We start from the raw sequence: 22,246 nt of genomic DNA on the forward strand, positions 1-22,246 counted from the left end.
TTTAGATCATACAAGGATTTGCGAAGGTGTCAAACCTTCCTATACTCTTCTTGAGCAATAAACCCAAGCGGTTACTCCATATAGACTTCTCTTTGAAAGTCACCATGTAAAAAGACATTCTTGATATCTAATTGGTGTAGAGGCCAACCATAGGTAGCTGCCGTAGAAATGAATAAATGGATAGATGTTAACTTAGAAAAAATAAAGAAAGTGTCAGAGTAATCCATTTCATAAGCTTAGGCATATCCAATAGCAACAAGACATGCCTTAAGTCGAGCCATTGATCCATCAAGATTAACCTTAACTGCAAACACCCATTTGCATCCAAAAGCTTTTTTTTCCTACATGTAGGTTTACCAAGTCCCAAGTACCATTACCATCTAAGACATTCGTCTCCTCCATCATAGCATCATGCTAGCCGTGATGAGATAAGACTTTATGAATAGTTTTTGGAATAGAGATAGAGTCGAGAGATGCAATAAAGGAATAAGAAGAAGAGGACAAGTGATCATAAAAAATAAAAGAAGAAATAGTTTAAGTACGCTAGCATTTACCTTTTTGAAAAACAATAGGAAAATCAATAATACTTGAGACTAGATTTGACAATAAAAAGATTGGTCTAAGACATGTATTCGGAGGTTACTGACATCTAGAATAAACCTAGGTAATAGGTGACCTAGTAGGTGTAAAATCATCAGGTGGAGAAAACTCTAGAGAACTAGTAGGTGTGAGATTAATAGGTGGACCAACCTCTGAAGGATTAGAAGATGTAATAGTATATATTAACAAATCATCATCCTCCCCCTAAATGGAATATGTAGAAGAGGTAGAAAAAAAATAAGTGTTTTTTGAGAATGTAACATCAATTGACACAAGATACTAGTTAAGAGTAGGACAAAAACACCTATACCTTTTTTGAAAACGAAAGTAACTAAAAAAACATATTTTAAAGATTTTGGATCTAGCTTTGTGACATAAAGACGAATATTATGAACAAAATAAGTAGTACCAAATATATTAGGTTCAATAGGAAACAAAGATTTATTTGGAAAGAAAATATTGTAAGGAGTCTGACCTTGAAGAACATATGAAGACATATGGTTAATTAGAAAACAAGATGTGGAAATTGCATCAGTCCATAATTGTTTAGGAACTTGCTTTTGAAATAAGAGTGCTCGAGTTGTCTCAAGAAAGCATCAATTTTTTCTTTCGACTACTCCATTTTGAGAAGAGATGGTAGCACAAGAGGAATGATGAAGTAATGCCATTTTGAATTATGTACGACTGAAGAGATTCAAAAAAATATTCTTTGACATTATCACTTCGTAATGTATGGATAAGAACATTAAAATGTGTTTTTATTTCAGTATAAAAGACACAAAAATAATAAAATATCTCAGAACAATTTTTGATTAAATAAAACCAAGTCATAAAAGAATAATTATCAACAAAAGTAACAAAATATTTAAATCTAGTTTTGGATACAATAGGACAAAGGTCCCAAACATCCGAATAAATTAATTCAAAAGGAAAGCTAGCATGTTTATTGACTTTAGAACATGAAGACATATAATGATGTTTGGCAAACTGATATGATTGACACTCTAATGAAGATACGTGATGAAATTGAGGACATGGTTACTTCAACAGAGATAGAGAAGGATGCCTTAATCAACAATGTGCTTCAAATAGAGTTAAGACAATGGAACGAGCAATGGATCTTGGCACTTGCATGTCAATGATGTATATGCCCCCATATTTATGTCCTCTATCAATAATTTGCTATGTTATAAAATCCTGAAATAAACAATGATAAGGAAAAAATAAGACACAACAATTAAGGGCATGAGGGAGTTTACTCACAAAAATTAAATTAAAAGAGAATTTTAGTATACTCAAGACATACGATAGGGAAATTAATGAAGTTAAATTAACAGTGCCAGAACCAAAAATATTTTATGTTGATCCATCTGTTAAAATAACACTAGAAGAGGATGTATATGATTGAAAAGTGAAAAAGGGATTAGAATTACTTGTCATATGATCTATGACACTAGAATCAATGCCCATTTAGATAATCAAGAAATAAGACATTTGTTTAGTTTACTTGACTCAACAATGGTAGTGATAAGAGTAGATGGAGATTTTAGTGATTCTTGGTATTGAGAAAATTTGGCAAATTCCTTTGCAAAAATCAGAATGGCCTTTTTAGATGGTGAATTTGTTGTAGTGTTGGTGGCTACAATTTGTGACTGATATTTCGGAGCTATATTCTATAATTTTCTATAAGTGCGTTTTGTATGTCCTGACTTATGACAATAATGGCATACAATCCCTCTTGAATCCTAACTCCGATTATTAATAACTTTGTCATGGTTGTTGGTTCCCCCTTTTCTATTACCACTCTTGTTATATGAATGTCCAATTTTATGTGTACTACTTTAATAAACAAGAGCATTACTAGTATAAAATGATGGGATGAGTTTTGTGCGAAGTACCCTAGTAAATGTATCATACAAAGATGAGATCTTAGGGCTAGTGAATATTTGAGATTTAGTAGTTTCAAATTCAAGAGGAAGACCAACTAGGAAACTCATGATGACCATCTATTCTTTTTGAGCTTGTTAAACTTTTATATCAGAACTAAATGGTAACAACATATTGAGTTCTTCATAAATTCTTTTAAAGTCCATAAAATAAGATGTGATAGTCCTATTTTTTTTTCTACACGGTAAAATGCTTTGCACACCTCATATATGCAAGAAATATTCCCTCTTATAGAATATAAGAAATCTAGATATTCTATTAGTTCTTTAACTAATTCATTGTGATTAATCTAACTAATTACCCCACTTTTAATGGAATTTTGAGCATTATCTCTCAACCATGTCTATCTAGTACCATCAGCAGGAGGAGTTTGCATAAGGTGATCATCCTTCTTAAGGCTTAGTAGATAAAGTCGAATTATCTTACTCTAATCCATTCCAGATAATTGGAACCATTAAGTTTGTGTTTCATGATTTTTGATATTAGAAGAACCACATCAGCCATAGTTATAGGTTTATTATCAACATAATAGTACTCAAAACATCAAAGATAAGATATAGCAAGAAGGTGCTTGATCGAATGATTTTAGCAACAGTTACGAAAATACATTTTACAGAGAGAGACGACACTAAAAAAAGGTGATCGGAGTCTGAACAGGGATAAAATTAACAAAGTTGATTGTTCTAGCTATTATGACGGCGTGTGCTATAGGTTTATGAGGTTTTGATAGTCGGTAGCATTTGAGTGCATTGGTATCAACGGTAAGAACTCATGCTTGTTGGAGATAAAGATCAGTGAAGGATGTTATCGAAGAAAGAGGTGGCACATAAGGGTCACACACTGGTCTTTTGGTGACAAGATCTTGGGAAATAGCCAGTTTTCAAGTGGTACTACTTCCTACATCAACAGTCAGATGAAACAGTCACTCTTCAAGGGTGACCAAGACTTTGCTCACTAGGGCAGAAAGAAATTGACATATTTGCTCACTGAGTCAAACTTAGCTTTGATACCATAAACAAAATTGAAGAAAAATAATTTTCATTCATATATTTCTTTATTACAAAGATATATATACATATACAAATTAGAAATTCTAGATGAGGAAAGTAGAATATTTGATTTTTGTGATTACAATCCCATAACCAAGTTCTACCATAATTAAATCCCTACAATCAAAACCTAATATCTGTATAATCTATTCATAAATGGTCTATCATATTCTATAACCCTAATATACATATTTTGTAATAGTTTGAGCTTAATTTTCTTTTCTTTTAGTGAAGCTTATAAGGTCTATCACTATTTCTTGCTCTAGTTTTTCTTAGTGATTGGTTGCATTGTCACAATTCTAAATGGTCTCTATATGAAGGAGGTGGGAGTACTTTTAGAATTTTGTATTGTGCCAAATTGGGCTCAGCTTCAGGCTATTAAAAACCATGTTCCTTGACCTTGAAAGACCTAGCGGCTTGAACCTTTTCTGGCCAAATCTAAATAATTATATAAGTGAAAAGTTGGCAATTTACAAAAATGATATGTTTTTTATGAGAAAGTATCAATTATTATTTAATGGGAAAGACCTCAAAAACTAACAATTCTCTAGTTTTAAATACTAATGTTTGACATGTTTTTGACAAGCCAATATCAATATAACAATTGTTTTTTTTATACTCAATATTTACTGACTTATAAATGTCAAAGAAATACCAACACACTAAGTATCATAGTTTCTTGGCGTTTTGAATTCATACAGTGGACTCCTTATAAGGTCTTGCTCTTATTTCTTGTTTAGTGAATGGCTTGACTAGTCCCCATACTGGGACTACTTGGTGGTCCATTGGAATACTTTGGTCTGAGCAAATGTAACTCTTCCGAAAATGTGGCCAAAATTTCTTTCAAGGTTACATCATAAAATTTATATTTAACTACTTGCTAGTACATAGTAAAAATGGCAATGGGGACAGGGTGGTGCGAGGACAAATATCTCATTCCCCATCTTTGCCCCCATCCCCACCTTACAAGAAAATATTAATCCCCTTCCTTATTCCGTCCTTGACATACCATCATTAAATTTGCTCATCAAAATACAACCAAGCATAACATTCTAAATTCATCATCAATCTTCAACGATTCAAAATACAAAATTTATCAACTTTCTCATTCGTCCAACTTCCAAAAAATATATAAACATTTCAACAATCTCACAAACAAATTATATTAATTTGCAAAACGCAAAAACCATAGTAAAAATTAAAACTAGGGACTCATATCCTATACAAGTGCCAAGTAGTGGTGGAGTGGAGAGAGAGTGAGAAAGAAAATAAGAGGATATGATGAAAAAGAAAGGGAAGAGGATAAAGAAAAAAAGGAATGCTTTGAGGAAAGAAAACGAAAATAAGGATGAGATTTTAAAGTTTAAGAAAATATTGAAAAAAAAAAGAGAAAAGACTAATTTTTCTCTCTATATTACAACTAATATACAACACGTATATTTATAGGTGATACAAGGCATGAAATTAGGAATAGATTAGAAATAAGTTAATTATTTCCTATTCTGTATATTTTGACTTTACAACTAATTTACAACTAATATATCCTTAAAATCTCGGTCATATTTCAATTGAATTATTTCCGTTTTCCACATTGCCCCTCAAGCTAGCTAAAAAATGTCTTCAATTGCTAGCTTGCTAGTCTAGTAATCAAATTGCTTTTTGTGTGGTCCTTTTCTATGTATATCTGCAATTTGCTTGGTGGTTAGTAGATATGACGTGCAAAGCAATCCCTTTTCAAGTTTTTCTTTAATAAAATGCTTGTTAATCTCCACATGTTTTGTTCGGTCATAAAAAACAGGATTATAAGCAAGGCAATAACAACCACATTATCACAATAAACCTTTATTGGTAAGGTGCATGAAATTATCATTTCTTCTGGCAACCTTTTAATCCACAAAACTTCACAAATCCCATGAGTAGTTGCTCTCAACTCAACTTCAGCATTATTTCTAGTCACCACATTTTGTTTTTTGCTCCTCCAAGTGACCAAATTTCCTCTAACAAAAGTACAATAACTTGATTTAGATTTTCAATCAACAATACTCCATGCTTAATTAGACTTCAACCAGTAGATGCGCATGTCTTTTAAACAACAAACCATTATCAAATGTTCCTTTTAGATATCTCAGGATTCTATACATTGCTTCAAAATGTTCTTGTCCTAATGAATGCATAAATTGGATTACTCTACTTACAACGACTGCTATGCCAAGACGTGTATGAGACAAGTAAATTAGTCTCCCAACAAACCTTTGAAACTTATGTATATTTACCACATCTTCAGTTCTATCATGTTGTAGTTTTAAGTTGGGTTTAGCTGGAGTTTCAGTTCTTTTACAACCAAATAAACCTATTTCATTGAGCAAGTCAAGTACATAGTTACGTTGAAAAACAAAAATTCCTTCTTTAAACCTTGCAAACTCCATTCCAAGGAAGTATTTTAGTGTTTCCAAATCTTTGATCTCAAAATCTTTAACAAGTCGTTTCTTCAAGTTTTCTAATTCAATATGATCATCATCTATTAAAATTATACAATCCACATAAACAATTATGATAGCTATTTTCCCTTATTTTGAATGCTTATGAAACACAAAATGATTTGCTTCACTTTGGTAATAACCATGGCCTTATATAGTCTTCCTAAAGTGTTCAAACCAAACTCTTGGGGATTGTTTAAGCCCATATAAGGACTTCTTCAACTTACAAACTTCATTTCACCAAACCCTTTTTCAAAGCTTGGAGGTAGACTCATATAGACTTCTTTTTCCACATCTCCATTTTTACATCTAACTGGTGTAAAGACTAGTTGTAATTCATGGCCAAGGATAATAAACTCGAATGGAGATTAGTTTAGCAACAAGAGTAAAAGTTTTTTAATAGTCCATCCCGAAGGTTTGAGTAAACCCTTTTGCAATGAGTTTCGCGTTATACTACTATATGTTTCCATCAACATTACATTTTATCATGAATACCATTTGCATCCCACAGTCTTTTTATCTTTTGATAAATTTACTACTACCCAAGTACTGTTCTTCTTTATAGCATTCATCTCTTTCGTAACTATTAATTTCCAATTCGGATCACCTAAAGCTTCCTTGATAGTTTTTGAAACAAACAAGTTAGACAATTTAGAAGTAAATGCTCTAGGACTATTGGACAACATATGGTAGGATAAGTATTTGGTAATGGAATGTTGGGTGCATGTTCGAGTTCCCCTTCTAATGGCTATAAGAATATCAAGATCTGATAATTCAATGCTAGGCAAAACTATAAAAGGTGAGAGCTCAAGATTAGAAATAGACAAGGGTGGAGAAACAAGATTAGGATTGAGAATATTTGTACTATCCAAAGAACCTTCTCTTAGAGATTTTGATTAGTTTTGTAATAGAATGATTTGCGTGTCTTTACCCTTTTCCTTAGCCTTTCTCAAGAATAAACTAAGAGCTCAAGTTCAAGAGTAATTTTTTCTTTTTGTAGTATTTCTCCTTTTGTTCGTGATCCATCTAATTGTAGCATATTAGAATTTTCTTTGTGTTCAAATCTTGAATGACTTATTCTTGATTTTAATTTTTAAAAATAGAAGGAAAAGGAGGATTTAAGTAAAAGAGAATAGGATTTGGTAAAGGATAAGAAATTTTCCAAAAATTTTCTTTTTATCTCTCTTTCTCTGCCTAAAGACAATTTTTGGAAAAATGGTGTTGGTTTTAAAAAAAAAAAAGTGACATCCATGCTTACAAAAATTCGTTTTGTTTTTGGATTATAACACTTGTACTCTTTTTTATTTAGAGCATACCCTAAGAAAACACACTTCTCTAATCTTGGGTCAAGTTTAAAGCGAAACTTGTTACGTATGTGAAAAAAAATAATGCAACCAAAAATCTTTAATGGCAAATTTGAATTAATTCTATATTTAGGAAATGTTTTTTTTTGAAATAATCTGAAGGTGTGACATATTTTAAAACACGGCTAGATAGCTTGTTGATCAAATATGGTACCATTAAAACAACTTCTCCTCACAAATATTTTGGAACTTGCATAAAGAACAATATGGCACGAGCCATTTCAAGAAATTTTTTTTTTCATTTTGCAATTTTGTGTTGTTGAAGAGTATTATGACAAGTAGATTAGTGTAAAATACCTTTTTTTTAAAAAAAAAAAGGGTCGAAGGACTTGTTCCCACCCAAAGTTTACTCTTTTCTTAAATTCTCACCCATTAACTTTAAAAAACTCAGACACTCATCTATTTGTTAATATTGGCCTTTACTATTAGGGTAAAATTGTTATTTGACAATCTTATTTAAAGAAAAAATAATTTATCCCTATTTCCCATCATAGTTTTGAAAAATAACAATTTTACCCTTAATTTAATTTTAAAAAGTTACTTTTTCACCCTTACTATTTAGGGTTTCAAAGGTTTTTAAATTATAGGGTTAACAACCACCCCCCTCAAAATTCAAAACAATGCACTTACATCCCTAAAAATTCATTTCCTTTTTCTGGTGATCGTTCTTCTTGACAATTTCTTTTGGTGTGTCGTCAACCCTACCATTGGTAAGCTTTGTCCTTGCTTGATGGTTTTTCAATGCGAAAACCACCAATAATCCCATCAAAATGGCTAGATTTTTTTTACACATCCATGTGATAGAGCTGTGTTGGTCGATGTCACACCGAGTTGGATGTCATATGACAGAGCTATACGTCACCTATCGCACAGCTCTATTGCACAAATCTATGCAATTTTGTCACATAGATTTGTGTGACAAATCCAATCATTTTAGTCAAATGTTTAGTGGTTTCTGTATCAAAAAACCATCGAAGAAGGAGTGAACTTATTGGTGGGGGGTGGGGGGTTGATGACGTCAGAGAGAATCGTTAGGAAAAACAATTACCAGAAAGAGAGACTGAATTTTTGAAGGTGCAAGTATAATGTTTTGAACTTTGTGGGAGGTAGTTGTTAACCCTAAAATATGAAAACCCTAGGCATCCTAAATAGTGAGGGTAAAAACATAACTCTTTAAAATTAAGTTAAAGAAAAATTATTAGTTTTTAGAATTAAGGTGGGAAATAGGGATAAATTATTATTTTTTCAAATAAAATTTTAAAATGATGATTTTACCCTTAACAATTATAGTCAAAATTAATAGATGAGTGGGTGTTTTAGATTTTTAAAGTTAATGAGTGAAAACTTAGAAAAATAATAAACTTTGGGTGGGAATAAGTCTTTCGACCTCAAAAAAATTTTCAAACGTTTATTGAAGTGTTCGGTTCCATTATCAAAACAAAGTATACTAATTTTTTATTGAGATTTGTTTTCAATCATTTTATAAAAATCTTGAACCAATTTTTTTACATCAAATTTTTCATACATCAAATAAACCTAGCATGATTGAGTGTGATCTTCTATAAAAGTCACAAACCATTTTTTTAAGACATGGTGATAAACTTGGAGGGTCTCCACACATCACTACAGATCAAATAAAAAGGTTTTGATGCACGGTATGGTTTTGTAAAATGATTAGCACGAATGACTTTTAGATAAAAGATAGCTCTCACATTAAAACGAAAAACAATCAAAATTTTTAAACAAAGCTAGAAACAAATGTTTAAGGTAAAGAAAACTAGGATGTCTTAATCTATAATGTCAAAGTATTATTTTTTTATGAGCAGAAATTGAACCAATACTACTCAACCCTTGAGTTGTTTTATTCCTGAAGAAATTATCATCAAAATAGTAAAGATCGTTATTCATCCCAGCACTACCAATCATCCTTGCATTGCCAATTATCCTCCCTGAGTTCTAATCCTGAAACTCACAATGAGAATCATCGAAAATAACATGACAGTTAGAATCCCCAGCTATTTTGTTTACTGATAATAAATTGTAGGCAAATTTAGGAACATGTATAACAAATTTAAAGTCTAGAAGTTCTGAAATTTTTATTTTACCCTTCTCTGACTGCAATCATAACATTTTCATTCCCAGAACAAGTTAAATAAGTGTTGAATAGATATGACAATAAGGTCATGTGATCAGAAGCCCCAAAATCAATGATCTAAAAGACATTATTTATACTACAAGATAAAACATTAGGATTGCTACCTATTTGAGTCAGAGAACCACTAGGAATATTGGATGAGGTATTGGAGTTTAGCAATTTTAGAAGATGATCCATTTGCTTTTTTATTGAAGAGACTCTTCTTAGCTTCAATTGCAAAGGGAAATGGATGATTGGGCCTATCACTTGATTTTTTGCTTTTCGAATTTGTTGGCTTCCCATGAATCTTCCAACAAGTTTCTCGAGTATAACGTGGTTTTTTGCAATAATCACACCACACCTGAGGCTTCTCATGTTGCTTTTATTGATAAGTGGCACTAACTTTATTAGCACTTGCATGAGATGTCATTAAAACTAAGTTTTCAACAAATGCACTAGTTCCCTTTTTTCCAAGCATAACATTTTCGTGACTTTCTTTTCTTCTCAATTTGGAAATGACGTCACTTATAAGTGGTATAGGTTATTGGCCTATAATTCTCCCCCTCACTTTATCAAACTCAACGTTTAATCCTGTAAGGAATTTGTAGATCTCATGATCTTTTAATTGTGATTGTCGTCTTTTGTTGAATTTCATTCATGGTCATTGAACAAATCCAACTCTTGCCACAACCGTTTTAAAGAATTGAAATACTTGGTGATGTTGTCCTCTCCTTGACAAATCTCTCCAAGATTTATTGTCAATTCGTATATTTGGGATTGATTTCTCATATCATAATACATCTAATTTACTTCATCCCATAGTTTTTTGTCTATTGAAAACTACATCTAGTTTTCAACCAATGTAGTAGTTCCTTTTTTTCCAAGCATAACATTTTTGTAACTTTCTTCCTTTCTCAATTTGGAAATGACCTCACTAATCATGGTTAAAGGCTGTCGACCTATAATTCTCCCCCTTACTTTATCAAAATCAACATTTAATCCTACAAGAAATTTGTAGATCTGATAATCTTTCATTATCTTTTTATTGTGATTGCAGTCTTTCATTGATTTCCATTCATAGTCATTGAACAAATCCAACTCTTACCAAAACAATTTTAAAGAATTGAAATACTTAGTGATGTTGTCCTCTCCTTGACAAATCTCTTCAAGTTTTATTGTCAATTCATATATTTGGGATTGATTTATCATATCAGAATATATCTAATTTACATCATCCCATAGTTCATTGTTTGTAGAATAACACATACAGTTGGAACTGATGTCTTTCTCCATAGAATTAACCAACCATGTTATGACCATGGAGTTTTCAGCATCCCAAACAACATATGTGGGGTTCTCCTTCGGTTGTATCTCCTTATCTCTTGTTTGATATCCAATCTTTCCCCGTCCCCGAATATACATTTGGATAGGTTGAGACCAACACAAAAAGTTGTCACCTTTTAATTGGACATTGATGATTTGGACCACATGTGAATCAAAGTTGGAGGGGTGGTTTAAAAGGGATTTTGTAGGAGTAATAGAGGTCGTGACATTGGATGAAATTTCAGACATGGTTAAAGACAGTTGGAAAATTCTTTAGGGTTTCTATAGAAGTTAGAGATTAATTCTCTGCTTTGATACCATAAAATTTAAGAAAATAAGAAAGGACTATTATTTTTCTCTATATTACAACTAATATACAACAACTATATTTATAGGTGATACATGACATAAAATTAAGAATAAATTAATTATTTCCTATTTTGTATATTTTGACTTTACAATTAATTTACAGCTAACATATCCCTAGGATCTCAGCATATTTTGATTGAATTATGATACAACCTTGTACTCAAAAATTTCAAACACAATTACAGTAGCAAAATTATAGGAGAAAAGAAGAAAGAAGACGAAAGAGACAATGAAAAGGGGAAATTTTTATTTCATAATATTCTCCTTTCATTCGTTGCATGGATCATCTTAAAATATAGTGATACAAAGTCGCCATGAGCTGTCCTTCTTTTTCACCAACACAACATGACTTGAATAAGGACTGCTACTAGTCCTTATCATTCCAGCTTGAAGCATCTCTTTTACCATACCGTCAATCACATCCTTTTGCGAACTATTGTATCTTTATGGTCTTATATTGATAGGTTGAGATCCCTCCTCCAAAATAATCTAGTGAACATGTTCTCTCATAGGAGGCAAGTCATTTTGCTCCCCAAAAACATCTTGGAATTGCAGTAAGAGAACCTTTAACTCCTATTCACCTGCATTTTTTATTTTAGCCACTTGTAACATATTTAATTCCTCCTCTTCCACTTTAATAATCATCTGGACAGAAGCAACTTGGTAATCTCTTTTTAATAGTTTCAGTAGTTTCGGTTGATCAATTACTGACACTCCACCGCCCTTACTTCCTTGTAACACCTTAACTTTGTCTTTCTACTTAAACACCATCTTCAACTCTTGGAAGTTCCACATAATATTCCCCAGAGTAGCCAACCATTTAACACCTAAAATTAGATCGTAATTATCTAATGGCGGAATGTAAGCATTGACTTTATACAACTGACCTTCGGCCCTCTATTCAAACCCTTCACAAACCATATTCCATAAAAGTTCTTGATCATTAGCCACCAAAACTTTAGCTACTTCCACTGACTTTAGTACACATCCTAATCGATAGGTAGTCTTTTCACTTAGGAAGTTGTGAGCGCTGTCTGAATCTACCAAAATGTGGATTGATTTTCTCCCATGTGTTCCGACCAGCCTCATCACCGTTGGTTTGAATGCCCCATTTAGAGCATTCAAAGAGAGGTGCATTAAACTAAGTTCCTCTCCCACATCGTTTGCATCAAAGTATGGTTCTGAGTTTTCATATTCTCCTGTGTCCACTTGCAGTTGCTGGGTTTAAAATTGTTTTTTCTTACATTTATGCCCCAAGGCATACTTGTCGTCATACCAAAAATTAGAGGCCGTTGGCCCTCCTTTCATGAAGCTCCTTGTTGGTAACTACTCGATCGTTCTTAGGTGGAGGTTGGGGTTGTGTTTTTGGTAATGTAGGAGTAGGCAGTAAATCGGCCTAGGTGGTCTGTTTAGTGAATGGACAATTGGTTACAACTAATGGTGGGGCGTTATTATTGGCTTTGTAAAGGATGCCTAGATGAGGGGTCTTAAAAGTTAGAGGTTTTAGTTGGTCACGTATGACAGCCATGGTAATCTCTTGTAGTTTTTCCAAGGCAAAAGCCTCTGTAGGAGTTTACGACTTGAACATGCGGATGGGCATCTGCAGGACATCCGTTAAACTTGAGAGAAAGAAATTGAGAGCTTAATCCTCTCGGACTCCAGCTCTTGGGTATAATTCATCAAAGGCATCCAAATATTCTTGGAGTGAGCTAACTTGCTTTAAGTTCCATAGATCCCAAAGGAGATCATCATAAGCATGGGAACCAAATTTGGCACCCAATAATTGCACGTACTTCCTTTATGTATTCGATTGATGTCCTCTTATCTCGGTGAATCCTTGGTGTCATTGGATGGCTTTCCCCCTTAAATGCAGAACAACAACCTTTACCCAATTCTCAGGGACTGTGTCATCTACTTCGAAAAAGTACTCTACCTTTAATAACCAACTATCAATGTCCTCTCACTAAACTTAGGGAACTCGAGTTTAGTGGATCGCCTCCACGGAGCTCTCTGGTTTGCGTATGTTGTGGGTCCTACGTTAGTTAAATCAACCAGTTTTTGTTTAGTGAGTATCTTTGATTGTTGCACGCTCATTCCCCTTATTAAGGTTTTGATCTCATAGATTGAGTCCTTCATGAGCTTCTGCTAACGGAGCTCTACTTCTTGAATCAGCTTCTATTGACAAAGCTCTGCATTCTAAATCAGTTGCATCATTTCCCTTCAGAGTTCTTACATTAGAGTTTCATAAGCCATTTTTAGGTTAATGCTCTGATACCACTTGATACAACTTCATACTCAAAAAACACAATTGCAGTAGCAAAATTATAGAGAAAAGGGAGAAAGAAGACGAAAGAGACAATGAAAAGGGTAAACTCTTATTTCGTAATATTTTGCTTCCATTTGTTACATGAATTATCTTAAAATATTTTATTATTGCATGTCTAATAGCTTTGTCTAGCTCAGCAAACAGAAATAACAAAATGAAAATCAGCAACCCAATTCACGATTCATGCCCACTCTATTTTCTTGCTGCAATGTTGTCTCGACTTTTAAGTGAAATTATGCATTTCATGCATTAGCTTCAATTAATGTTGTCAAACAGTGTCATATGGGAGGTGATGATTCAAATTCGTATCAAATTATTTCCATTTCCAATAGGTTTTATATTTGGGAAAAATAAATTGGTTTTTATATATGGCCATGGTAGGTATATATGTATCCCCATTTCCGTCCCTCCAGAATATTTTCCATCCCTATTCTTGTCTTAGCTTTTATTGGAGAATCTCTTCCTTGTACTAAGTAGGGACTTGGTTGGAGGGGCTAGTTGCCACCCCTAGTATAGAGATGATATAGTAGCAAAATCCATTGACCTTAGCTTATTTGTTTATTCATTTGAAAGCTTGTTAATCAACATAATTGTGACTATTTTCTAATGCAGGTTTTATTTGGGATTCTTCTATTTATTTATATTCCCCATTTGCATTCTCATCCGGGTTACACTTTGTTGGAAGATGAATCTCTCAATAATGTTGAATATGATGCACTCCCTGAAGGAGAACATATATGTCCTGAGAGGAATGCCAGTATACTTTCACGTAAGTAGTTCCTGAATTGGCTTTCTTGTTTCTTAGAAATCTATATTTTAAGGGGTTTAAAATATCCTGATTTATTTTGTAGAAGGGAAAATAATAGGCATATGTTCATATATTGCCACTAGTCTACCATTTGAAATTCAACAAGCATTAATCTCTGGATTTTTCATGTTACACAATTATCTGTCATGTTTTACTAGCTGACTGACATCATAAAAATTTGGTTCCCCCTTTAGGCAATGTAAGATGAAGGTATTTTATCCTGTTGCTTACAGCTGTTCATCGACATTTTGGTGCATTGCCTTGTTTTAGGGATATATTTTGGATGGATGACTCCGCTTATGCAGCTGGGCTATAAGAAACCTATCACTGAAAATGATGTTTGGAAGTTAGATACATGGGACCAGACTGAGATTCTGACCGAAAAGTTTGCCTCTGTTGCTTCCGTTGAACAATCTTTTGCTAATATCTACATCACCGTATTTTTTGTATTTCAACCAAATGACACAAAAAGGAATGGTTGTACTTTTTCAGGTTCCAGAGATGTTGGGCTAAAGAATCTCAGCGGCCTAAACCCTGGCTTCTAAGAGCACTCAATAGTAGCCTCGGTGGGAGGTATCGGATTGCCCTACATAATTGATGCTTTTTCAATTTTTATTAGACACTGCTCTTTTTTAAGGCAGATATGCTTTTATTTGTGTACCTGTTGTCTCATTGTATTTCTTTCGTACGACTATCTTTAGGTTCTGGCTAGGAGGCTTTTTTAAGGTACCAAGTTCATATTCCGTACTTCTTGGATGCACATTTTCTCTGAACTTTCTATATTGTGATTTTGGATACTCCATAACTGGCTCAAAAAATGTTGCTAAAGTTTTCATTCTATCTTGCACTTAGAAACATGGATATTTTTCTCACATCACAGGGATTAATATCAAGTCTTTGATACTTCATTGTAAGATTACTACTTGTTAGAGATGTTTTTAATTTAAATATTCTATGGCATTAGTGTAACAATCTTCTTTTCTTGTAAACCATATGAAGGCCTGTTAATGTGAAGCACTACAACATGGATATCTGGCGTCTATAATTTTTCAAAGTCTTAACTTCTTATTCTATTGCATCAAGCAGTTTGTAGGTCTTAAAGGATTCTGTAGACTGCTGCATGTAAGAAATATTATTCACTTCATTTCTTACAATCTCTTATGATTTTAATTCTTCTTTGAACATTGTGCAGATTGGAAATGATCTTTCTCAGTTTGTAGGTCCTGTTCTGTTGAATCTCCTCTTACAGGTTAGCATTTTTGTTATCCAAGACTTTCATTGATAAATTTCTTATGTACCAAATCTAAAGGCTCCTATTTTTGTGAGGGAAGAAAATATTTTTGGTCCTTTAGTAAAAGTGATTCTTCTGGTACATAACTAACTGAATACTGTAGATTCAAATTGCTCTCTTTATTTTATTTTTTGTTTTGGCAACCAAGAATTTTAATCTCTTTTTATGGCTTGCAGTCCATGCAAAGAGGTGATCCTGCCTGGACTGGTTATGCCTATGCCTTCTTAATTTTTGTTGGGGTGGTAAGACTCCTAGGCACTCTCTCTTAATATTATGTTCTAATTTTTCTAGTAATGATGCATCATACCTTGTTGTTTAGGTTCAATACTTTTTTCCCTTCTAGCGATGTCACTTGGTTGACTTAAAATTGATTTTATCACAAGGAAATATCTGTGATTTTTTTAACTTTTTGTCCCTTCATTCCTCAAACCCTGTCCTATGGAGAACAAATGAGAGCCATCTCCTACATATTTATCTTGAATAAAATCTATGCCTGCATAAACAATAATTCTTAATCTTATTCTCTCCTAATTATATGAGCTCTTTGATCAGTGTACACAATGTTGCAGTATTTTTTGGACTTGAAGAACTGATTTCTTGTGCTGCTATTATGGTTAGTATATCCTTTACTGACAAGTCTATTTCACTTGGATCAGTCAACTGGTGTGCTATTCGAGGCACAGTATTTTCAGAATGTTTGGCGAGTTGGTTTTCAGCTGAGATCAACTTTGGTAAAATCATTTCTTTGTGTTATTTAGTCTTGAGAATCCATCCTTTTGGTTCTGGTTTGGCTGCTGGCACTAGATTGCTATATTAAGGTTCCTGAATGAGTTGGTCCGTTTGAAAGCACTGCCTCATGTTTCACTATTGTTATTATAGGTGGCTGCTATATTCCGCAAATCTTTAAGACTAACTCATGAAAGTCGCAAGAATTTCCCATCTGGGAAAATTACTAATATGATCACAACAGATGCGATTGCACTTCAGGTATGGTTTCATTTATTTATTTATTTATTTTCTTCTTCTATTTTTTAAAAATTTTTTTCAATTACCATGGAATTCAGATTTAGACATCTGATTAAAGATGTGATATATGTAGTAACAATATATTGGAAAAAAGACTGGGTATTGTTATTTTAATGGGCTTTTAAAAAGCTTTCCATATAGTGCTTATGATGGTGTTTATAAAAGAAACAGGACAAACAGAGAAAGAGTTATACGAAATGTGAAATCAATGAATTTATTACTCAGGCAAAATACTACATTTTTATTTGAATCTCATGATCTCCTTTTATAGGGAAATACAGAGCTTGCAAACAACTGTTAAAACAAACAAAATCTCAAAAAACAAATTTCACCTAGAGATCAGGCCTAAGACTAGAGAGGTGGCATAGGAATCGGTCATACTCAAGACCAGACTTTATTGTTACTTGAAGACTTCTTCTTTAACACATGCACCCATGATTTTTTTTGATTTGTTACTTCCAACATCCCCCTTCAAATCAAAATGACTTCATTCCAAGCATAGCTCTTAATCTATTAAAGACTTCAAAAGACAATGGCTTAGTAAAAATATCTGCTACTTGATCCGTTGTATGGCAGTAAAGTAGTTCAATTGTCTTTTGCTTCACATAATCCCTGATAAAATGAAATCTTGTGTCAATATGCTTGCTTCTTCCGTGTTGGATAGGATTCTTGGACAATTTAATTGTTGATTTGTTATCTACATATATCACCGTAGGTCCTTCTTGTGTGTGGTTCAGTCCTGCAAGTAAATTCCTAAGCCAAATAGCTTCACATACAGTAAAAGAAACAACTAAATATTCAACTTCACACGAAGATAGGGCCACAATCAGTTGTTTCTTCGATGTCCAAGTAAAAGCTGTAGAACCAACATAAAACACATAACCTATTGTGCTCTTTCTTTCTTCTGGATCTCGTCCCAAATCACTATCTGAATATCCCATTAGCTTTGAGTTTTCTCCATAAGCATAAAAAAGACCAAAGTTAAATGTGCCTTTAACATATCTCAAAACCCTTTTAGCTGCTTGCCAGTGGGATTCTCTTGACATTTCCATATAACGGCTGAGAAGACCAACTCCATAGACTATGTCTGGCCTTGTCACCGTTAGATATCTGAGGCTTCCAATCAGACTTTTGTATAGTGTTGATTCAACAAGCTTACCATCACCCTCATTTGTTAAATGAAAATCTGCAGCAACAAGAGTTGTGATGTTACAATATTTCCTCTTGAATTTCTCCAGAAGCTCTTCTGTGAATTTTTGTTGACATACAAAAATCCCATTCTAATCTTGTCGAATCTCTATGCCAAGAAAGAAGGACATAATTCCATTATCTGTCATTTCAAATTCATCAAACATGGTTTGCTTGAATTCCATGAAAAACCTTTCACTATTGCCTGTAAACAAAAGATCATCCACATATAAACAAAGTACTAAAATTTCACCATGAGTGTTAATTTTAGTATACACACAGGGTTCATACGGGGCACTGAACAAAACCAGTTTGATGAAGATAACCATCTATGCATGCATTCCAAGCTCGTAGGGCTTGCTTGAGGCCTTACAAAGCTTTTTTCAACCTGTAAACCTTGTATTCTTCTCCTTTTACTTCAAAACCTTCTGGTTGGTGGACATATACTTCTTCCTCAAGAACTCCATTAAGAAAGGCTGACTTGACATCAAGTTGGTAGATTTTCCAGCTATGAGATGCAGCAAGAGAGATGAGTAATCTTACTATATCGAATCGGACCACTGGAGCAAATACTTCTTCATAATCAATCCCATATTTTTGCTTATAACCTTTGGCTACAAGTCTTGCTTTGTAGCGGGCAATACTACCATCTGCATTGCGCTTGATTTTATATACCCATTTTACTCTAATTGCTTGCTGGTTTGGTGGAAGTTTGGATAACTCCTATGTGTCATTCTTATTGATGGCCATTATTTCTTCCTCCATAGCAGTTTTCCAACAATCTTCTATGATAGCTTGTTCAAAGTTGATAGGCTCATGATCTGCATACAAACAAAATAAGTTTATTTTCTCTTCTTCTACTTCTTTAATAGCGCTGTAGATATCTTAAAGACTTCTCATCTTGGGTAGAGGTGAACTGATATTGCTTCCAGTACTTGATGATGAATTGTTGTTGCTTGTATTATGAGAGGGTGAAATTGATTGTGGAGAAGACGATGTTGTAGATGATAACTCTGTGGTAGTTGTGGCCGCAAGAGGTGTTTGATTTGCTATAACTGCAGTAGTAGGAGATTGAGCTGCTACATCCTCATGGAAAATACTGCTTTCACTCATGTCTTTGTTATTGCTCTAGTCCCAAGTTGCTGCTTCATTAAAAACTACATCTCTAATTTCCACTAATTTATGGGTGAGTAGATTATAGAGTTTGTAGGCTTTTGATTCTTCATTATAACCCACAAAAATGCATTTCTGACTACGATCATCCAGTTTCTTCCTTTTGCTTTCAGGTATTTGGGCATATGCAAAAACCAAAAAATTTTCAAATGACCCACACTAGGCTTGTGTTCGCTCCATGCTTCTTGTGGTGTCATGTATTTGACACTTTTCGTAGGACACCTATTGAGAAGATATACTGAACATGCAACAGCTTCAGCCCAGAATCGTTTTGGTAAGTTCTTCTCTTTAAGCAGTGTTCTTGTCATGTCAAGTATGGTACGATTCTTCCTTTCAGCAATCCCGTTTTGCTGTGGAGTGTATGCAGTTGTTAGTTGATGTCTTATACCATTATCCCTGCAAAACACTTGAAAGGCATTGGAGGTATACTCCCCACCTCTATTAGACCTTAATGTGCAAAGCTTACAGTTGCTTTCAGTCTCTACCAGAGCTTTAAACTGTTTAAATATAGCCAATGCAACATTTTTTTTTCTTTAAGAAAAAATACTCACACCTTTCTACTAAAATCATCAATAAAGGTTATGTAGTATTTATTTCCCCCAAAAGAATGAGGTTCGATAGGTCCACAAATGTCTGTATGTACTAATTGTAAGGGTGATTTTGCTCTCTAGGAAGAAATACTAGGAAAAGAAAGGTGAGATTGCTTACCAATCACACATCCTTCACATACACGGTCGGATAGTTCAATATTTGGTAAGCCATGTACCATGCCCGTTGAAGATAACAGCCTTAGCCCATTAAAATGAAGATGCCCAAATCGAAATGCCATTTTCCTGACGCACTTTCAATCAGTCCAAGAAGACATGATTCATTTATGGTGTGCAAGTGTAGAGGGAACATGCGATTCTTCGACATTTGAACTCGAGCAATGAGTTGTTTATTTCCATTTCTTAGATAAAGCTGATGTGATACCCTTAGGCGAATCCCACATCGACAAAGTATGAGAGAGATGTTGGGTCTGTGTGTGCTCTGTCTATGGATCCCACATTAGTTAGTGGTGGGAGAATTGAATTGGTTAAATAGCCTGTGAGCTCCTTAACTGTTAAGACGCGTTTTGGGTTGTAAAGCCTAGAAGCAAACCCATGATGGACTGTGTGTCCAAAGTGGACAATATCTTAACAGTGGGCTGGGCTATTGGACCTAGGGTGTTACAAATGGTATCAGAGCAGCTCCGTGTGTCCTCTTGAACGATGGTGGGGCAAACCTCAGTGAGGACGTTGAGTCCCGTAAGGGGGGGTGTATGTGATACCCTTAGGCAAATCCTACATCGACAAAGCACGAGAGAGATGTTAGGTCTGTGTGTGCTCTGTCTACGGATCCCACATTAGTTAGTGGTGGGAGAATGGAATTGGTTAAATAGCCTGTGAGCTCCTTGACTGTTAGGACGCGTTTTGGGTTACAAAGCCCAGAAGCAAGCCCATGATGGACTATGTGTCCAAAGTGGACAATATCTTAACAGTGGGCCGGGTTATTGGACCTGGGGTGTTACAAATGGTATCAGAGCAACTCCGCGTGTCCTCTTGAACGATGGTGGGGCAAATCTTAGCGAAGACGCTGAGTCCCGTAAGGGGGGTGTATGTGATACCCTTAGGCGAATCCCACATCGACAAAGCACGAGAGAGATGTTGGGTCTGTGTGTGCTCTGTCTATGGATCCCACATTAGTTAGTGGTGGGAGAATTGAATTGGTTAAATAGCCTGTGAGCTCCTTAACTGTTAAGACGCGTTTTGGGTTGCAAAGCCCAGAAGCAAACCCATGATGGACTGTGTGTCCAAAGTGGACAATATCTTAACAGTGGGCCGGGTTATTGGACCTGGGGTGTTACAGCTGATTATCTTCCATGTGAATAATATCTCCTTTTTCAAGCAACTGGCCAAGACTGAGAATATTATTTTTCATACTAGGAATATAATAGACATCAGAAATGTATCTGACTTGGCCATCCTTCTGATAAATTTGGATTTGTCCCCTCCCTGCGACTTGTAATTTAGAGTCATCACCTAGACTTACTGATCCACCAGTTTCTTCTTTGAGATTCACAAAATATTCCTTCCTCCTACACATATGGTTGGACGCACTAGAGTCAAGATACCAAACATTATTTTGTTCAACAGTCATTATGGACTAAAAGAAGAGTAGGCTCCTCAGTAATATCATTAGAAGCTTCAGCTAGGTTGGCATAGTTTTCAGGTCTATTTGGACATTCAGATAAATAGTGTCCAAATTTTCTACATTGAAAGCATCGAACATTTGATCTACCTCTGCCATTTCTAGTTTGAGAATAATTACCGCGACCTCTACCTCGTCCGCGATAGGATGTGCCACCACGTTGTGAAGGACCCTGACCATGTTCACGTTCACCATCTGAATTCTCTAGTGTGAGCTTTGATTCCAGCATTTGCTCTATTGTAGTGATAGTGCTCTGAGTATTCTTCAGAATACGCTGCTCATGAACTCGTAGAGAACCTAAAAGTTCTTCTGTACTGATAGTTTCCAAGTTCTTGGACTCCTCTACTGCTGTTACCACATGCTCAAAGTTGTGAGTGAGAGATCTCAGTATCTTCTCCATCACACGAACGTCATCAAGTTTTTCACCATTCCTTTTCATTTGATTGACAATCGTAATCAGCCGTGAGTAATAATCTGAGATTGTCTCTCCTTCAATCATGCGAGTTGTTTCAAATTCACCTCTTAAAGCTTGCAATCGTACCTTCTTTACTCTGTCAACTCCTTTGAATATTGTGCTCAATTTGTCCCAGACCTCCTTGCTTGTTGATGCTTCTGAGATTTTCTCGAACGTAACATCCTCCAATCCTTGATACAGAAGAAAAAGAGCCTTTTTATCCTTTTTCTGGTGATCTTTGAGAACGGTCTTCTGTTCAGTAGTGTAGAGTGCTTCTTCCTCTGAACTTGGTTCAATATAGCCATTACTGACTATCTCCCACAAATCTTGTGAACCAAACAGTGCTTTGAACTGGATGCACCATTTTTCAAAATTTTCTTTTGTTAACTTAGGGACTTGAAGCTGGACTAAGTTTGATGACATGGTCGTGAACAAGCAAAAAAAAAAAAAAAAAACTGTGAGGCTGTGAAGCAAATAAGCTCTGATAC

General features: G+C 34.5%; 1 protein-coding gene across 1 annotated transcript in view; it reads left to right on the forward strand.

The window, feature by feature from the left end:
- Nucleotides 1–14,251: 14,251 nt before the first annotated feature.
- The window catches only part of LOC123218804 (ABC transporter C family member 12-like), a 44,949-nt gene continuing 36,954 nt past the window's right edge, over nucleotides 14,252–22,246 (forward strand). Inside the window, exons 1-2 of the mRNA XM_044640442.1 lie at nucleotides 14,252–14,358; nucleotides 14,668–14,782. Coding sequence (XP_044496377.1) covers nucleotides 14,685–14,782 — 98 coding nt within the window. The 5' untranslated portion in view covers nucleotides 14,252–14,358; nucleotides 14,668–14,684. The remainder of the gene's footprint in view (nucleotides 14,359–14,667; nucleotides 14,783–22,246) is intronic.

Source organism: Mangifera indica, chromosome 6 (genome assembly GCF_011075055.1).
Source record: "Mangifera indica cultivar Alphonso chromosome 6, CATAS_Mindica_2.1, whole genome shotgun sequence".
Taxonomy (NCBI): Eukaryota; Viridiplantae; Streptophyta; class Magnoliopsida; order Sapindales; family Anacardiaceae; genus Mangifera; species Mangifera indica.